Here is a 4,889-nt window from a genome sequence, read left to right as displayed (position 1 = left end):
AAAAAAAACCTAATTCTGTATGTAACATAAACCTATAAAGACTCAACTTCTGGACTGCGGCACACAATGGATTACTTTATTTATTAATCTTAAAAACTGTATTAAAGTAACTGAACTTGAGATATTTTGATGAACTATAATTTCACATTTGACCCGAGTGCCATTTCTTTTTAATGTCACATGCTAGAACCAGGCAATGACAGAGTCAATAGCAAAGACACAAGAGAAAACTGTCATGAAAAGACACTTTAAAAAAAGTAAAAACAAAGATTGAGAAATGGGCAGTTTGTCAGTGTCGCTTTAGCTGTGATCTGTGCGGCGGTGTCCCTGAGCTCCAGTCCCTGAGCCCTTCCCCTTCCTTCTCCTGTCTCTCCGGTCACAGTTACTTCCTACAAGCTGACCTCAGACGCGCCTATGGAGACAGGAGCCCTTGTCCCTTCCCCTTCCTCCTGCCTCTCCTGTGGCAGCAGTGCAGGCTGACCTCGGACGCCTATGGAGACGGGAGCCCTTGTCCCTTCCCCTTCCTCCTGCCTCTCCTGTGGCAGCAGTGCAGGCTGACCTCAGACGCGCCTATGGAGACTGGCCTGTGCCAGTGCTCAGCACAGGAACTACTTCTCCATGAATACTGTCTTTTCTCCTGGAATCAGCTCTTGTCCCTGGCTCCATGATCAAGACCAAATCCCTGGCAGCACTTGTATTCACAGTGCACTCCTGTGACAACCAGAGGGCAGAGCAGCCTGGCTCGGGACACATGACACATTCAAGCCAATCACACAGCAGCTCGCTCACCTGTTGACAACTTTATGCACTTCTGTCTTGCCATCATTTTTGGGGTGGTCTGGGCTGGCGCGGGGTGAACAGATCCACTCTTGGTTTGGCAGAGTGTTATCTGGTGAAATGTCAGTAAATAATGGATCTTCCTCCAGATCTCTAAGTTTAATTTAATGATGTATAAAAAACAACATTTATTATGATATTTTCTAAACCAAAAGATTCTCTGCTAGTTTCTGAGATATATTACATAATTTTTCTAATACAAAGAAATAAGACTAATGAACTTAATATGCAAATTACTGTTTTATACTAACAATCTCACGTGTTCACTACTACTTTTGCTAAAGCTCAAAGAATATTTAGCATCTTCCATTTTGGGGGAAATAGGTAGCTTGCTGGAGGCATTGTTTAATGCACCTGTGGAGAACCCAAGTCCTGGCTGGGAGACGCCACCCACAAAGTGGACACTTACACGGCTCCAGCTATCAGCCCATTCTCCACCATGTCCTTGTCTTCCGGGCATAAAGGTTTGTATTCTGTATAGTTTCTTTCTTCGAGATTTCTTAGGACCAAGTTGTACAGAATGTGCTCGTTGGGTTTTTGTAGGAGATGCTCAAACATCCTCAGGGTCATTATGCTGATCTGAAATCAAGTTCATGGAAGCTGAAGTGATACCTTCAAGTCAGGTACCCTTCGCAAGTCAGACCGTCAGGTGTTAGAGCCACATAAAAGAGACCCAATCGAATGGTCACAAGCGGAGGCCAGTGAGGCGGCTCTTTTGGTAACAGTATCTGACACCAAGCCCGATTACCTGAGTTCAATCCTGGGGACACACATAATTGGACTGAGAAAATCTCACCTCTACATGTTCACTGTGGCACATGTGCCACCACCCCTCCCCGCCCCATTACCCACCCCTCACTAGCACCCTCCCCTCCCCAGCACCCAACCCTCCCCAGCACCCAACCCTCCCCAGCACCCAACCCTCCCCAGCACCCAAACCCTTGACATCACAAAATAAATCACAAGAAATTAAAAACCAACATTTCAAAGAATCTAAGTCCAGCACAGTTGAACATGGCTTACCTCATCAGATATGTGATCGCAATGTTCAATTAACCTATGTCTTAGAGGATGTCTGCTAATTTCTGACAGAGTTTCTGGCTCCCTCTGTTCTCCGAGGATAAAGATCACCATTTCCTGTAGTAGGACGTCTGAAGTCACTTGCCGGACAATGCGGTGCAGCAAGGCTGTCGATGTCAGAATCCCCATCTCAGAGCTGGGAGGAGTAGATAGGGGGTCAGTGGGCAGAAATGACACACTGTGGATAGTTCTGCAAGGTGAGAGGACACTCACGTCTGCATCAGCTGGGGTTCCATGACACCAACGAAGAACCTTTCATGGATGGCTTTGGCAAGAGCAACAGCAGCAGTCTAGAATGTGAGCATCAGTAAATCGACTTGGCCTAAAGACAATGAGCTCTCGCTAGACATGAGGCCCACACGAAGCCGAGAGCCAGCGGGGCCCCAGGCATAGGTCATGTGCTTCTGCACTACCCCATTCCCCCCAAAACTAAAAAAAGGGGGCAGGGAGATCCCAATAAGGTAGCACCTCTCCAAGTGGAGAGTCGAAAGTGTTTATAGGCACTGCGTGGGACACTCAAGGTACAATTAAGATACTTCTAGAATAGTGATCAAGTTTTACTTAACACAAGAACTATCAATAAACAACAAAGAATTTAAACCTTTTGTGCCTCCTTGATGAGCTGATCACAGTAATCAAACCAGGAAAGAAATGAAATTAAGGCCCGCTTCCCCGGGAATGCTGATGCATCTTCTTTATGGCTGTATGAGTCCAACCTGCATGATACAGAGGACAACCTGAGGCCAGGCAAGTGTAGACATGGGGAAAGTAGGCACCTGAACAAGCTCATTCAATACACAGGGCAAGGCCGGGTACCAATACACAGGGCAAGGCCGGGTACCAATCAGAACATCCTTATAGGAGACACAGATGAAAGGAGTCCCTTTACATAAAGGCCATGAATCAGCTTACTCCCGAAGTGGGAGGAAGCTAATGCAGAGGGCCATCCAGATGGCAGGGACTTGACCAAGATACCAGTTGCGAGACAGTAGAGGAGCAGGAAGGGAACGGAAGGTCTGCCAAGGCAGGATCCCTCCGCCCTAACACACAATGTACCCATGACCTGAACAAGTGTGGCTGCGTGCGTGACATAAGCAACACACAGCGTGGCAATCTTCACAGAAAATGGCAAAGGTAAATAGATTAAAATATTAGCCAGTCAATTGGACTCAATGGGTTTAAAACAAAGGGGCTGCTGAGCGGGTGGGGAACAGAGGCAGGGGGAAATCTCAGAGGAGTTGGGAGAGGTGTGAATATGACCAGAATACAATAGGAAAGTCTCAAACAATTCATATAAACATTTAATTTTTAAAAACAGAAAGCATTAGGCTGCTGATACGTGGCAAGTTTGGGCATAGTTCTTAATGTTGCTTTTATTTTAAAATAACTTATGCAAAATTCATATTCTCTTAAAGACTTTTACTTTTAGTGTGTGCAGTATGTGTGTATAGAAATGTGCATGTATGTAGAAATGTGTGGTGTGCGATGTGTGTATAGAAATGTGTGTGTGCAGGGGGAGGAAACAGGGGATTATTTTAGTTTTTGATTTTTTAATTTAATTTAATTTTTTTTCTTATTTTATTTTCTTTTTCTTTTTTCTTTTGGAGGGGACCTGGGAAAGGAGATATTGTAAATAAAGAAAATATCTAATAAAAAAAAGCCATCTTAAAAAAAAATGTATGTGTACATGTGTGTGTGTAAAAATGTGTGTACATGTGTGACTGTATGGAAATGTGCATGTATGTGTGTAAAAATGTGTGTACATGTGTGACTGTATGGAAATGTGCATGTGTGTGTGTAAAAATGTGTGTACATGTGTGACTGTATGGAAATGTGCATGTGTATGAGTATGTGTGTACAGAAATGTACATGTATGTAGAAATGTGTGGTGTGCAATGTGTGTATACAAATGTGTATGTGCATGTGTGTAAAAATGTGTACATGTATGACTATGGAAATGTGCATATGTGTGTGTGTGTAGAAATGTACATGTGTATGTGCACACAGAAATGTACATGTGTGTGTGCATGCATGTATAGGAATGTGTGTGAGTACAGGCTCCCACAGAAGCGAGAGGAGTGGGTCCCTGAGCCCCTGAAGGTTGTGAGCTGCCCTGTACGGGTGCTGGGAATGGCCTTTTGCAGGACCAGTGTGCGCTCTCAACTGCGAGTTGCCTCTCTAGGCCAGAAGTCCATTTTCTATTAAGAACAAAGTGGTTGAGTTTGAGAAGCAGAATAGAGGGACGCAAGCATGACATAGGAGAGTCTACAGCACAGCCACAGGACACCTCAGCCTGCTCTGGAGCAAGCATGGTCTCTCATGGACAAGTGATGCCTGAGGCAAGGGCAAATGCATCTGCGCTCGGGCCAGCCTGATCTAAACACAAGTCGCAGGCCAGTCAAGGTGACAGAGCGAAACCGTGTCTTCTCAGTCTTCTGTCGTTAACAAAGTGAGCAGTTATTATCTTAACAGAAATCCCACAATGGGCAAAATAAAAGGAGCTGGGCTCTGTAATCCTCGCTGTCCTCACAGCACTGTCGCCACTGACTGTTGGTAGTGCTACATCAAAGCTCAACAGTCTTGTCATTGGAGAGGAGAAGTGGACTTTGAGATGCAGGCACAGCATCTAAAGCCATCCCTTCCAAGAACACAGAATGAACAGTACTTACCCCCAGTTAACTGCCTCCACCGTTTCAATGTCTAAGGGATCCACTGACTGAGGTAGGGCCTTGTACAGAGAGGTGAGTCTGCCGGTCAGCAGCTCGCACAAGCAGGTGCTCTGAGCAAGGCACTTGGCAGCCGCAGGCTCCGGCAGGCTCACCAAGAGCATTAAGCCCTCGCACGCTTTCACAGCTATCCGGCCGTCCTGAGAAAGAACACACACATTACTTTGGAATTCAACATGAAAGGATTCAGTGTTTTTCATTAAAGGGAGAATAAATATGTATTACTGCAATTACGGGGGGGGGGGG

At 45.4% G+C, this 4,889-nt stretch overlaps 1 protein-coding gene across 1 annotated transcript in view; it reads right to left on the bottom strand.

Moving 5' to 3' along the window:
* The window catches only part of Fam160b1 (family with sequence similarity 160 member B1), a 30,037-nt gene that overhangs the window by 6,704 nt on the left and 18,444 nt on the right, over positions 1-4,889 (bottom strand). Inside the window, exons 7-12 of the mRNA XM_031390826.1 lie at positions 4,587-4,783; positions 2,519-2,633; positions 2,131-2,207; positions 1,861-2,053; positions 1,247-1,416; positions 790-930 (exon numbers count right to left, since the gene is read on the bottom strand). Of these exons, the coding sequence (XP_031246686.1) occupies positions 790-930; positions 1,247-1,416; positions 1,861-2,053; positions 2,131-2,207; positions 2,519-2,633; positions 4,587-4,783 (893 nt within the window). The remainder of the gene's footprint in view (positions 1-789; positions 931-1,246; positions 1,417-1,860; positions 2,054-2,130; positions 2,208-2,518; positions 2,634-4,586; positions 4,784-4,889) is intronic.

The sequence above is a fragment of the Mastomys coucha genome, unplaced genomic scaffold (genome assembly GCF_008632895.1).
Source record: "Mastomys coucha isolate ucsf_1 unplaced genomic scaffold, UCSF_Mcou_1 pScaffold21, whole genome shotgun sequence".
NCBI lineage: Eukaryota > Metazoa > Chordata > Mammalia > Rodentia > Muridae > Mastomys > Mastomys coucha.
This window is presented reverse-complemented; position numbering and strand designations above follow the sequence as displayed.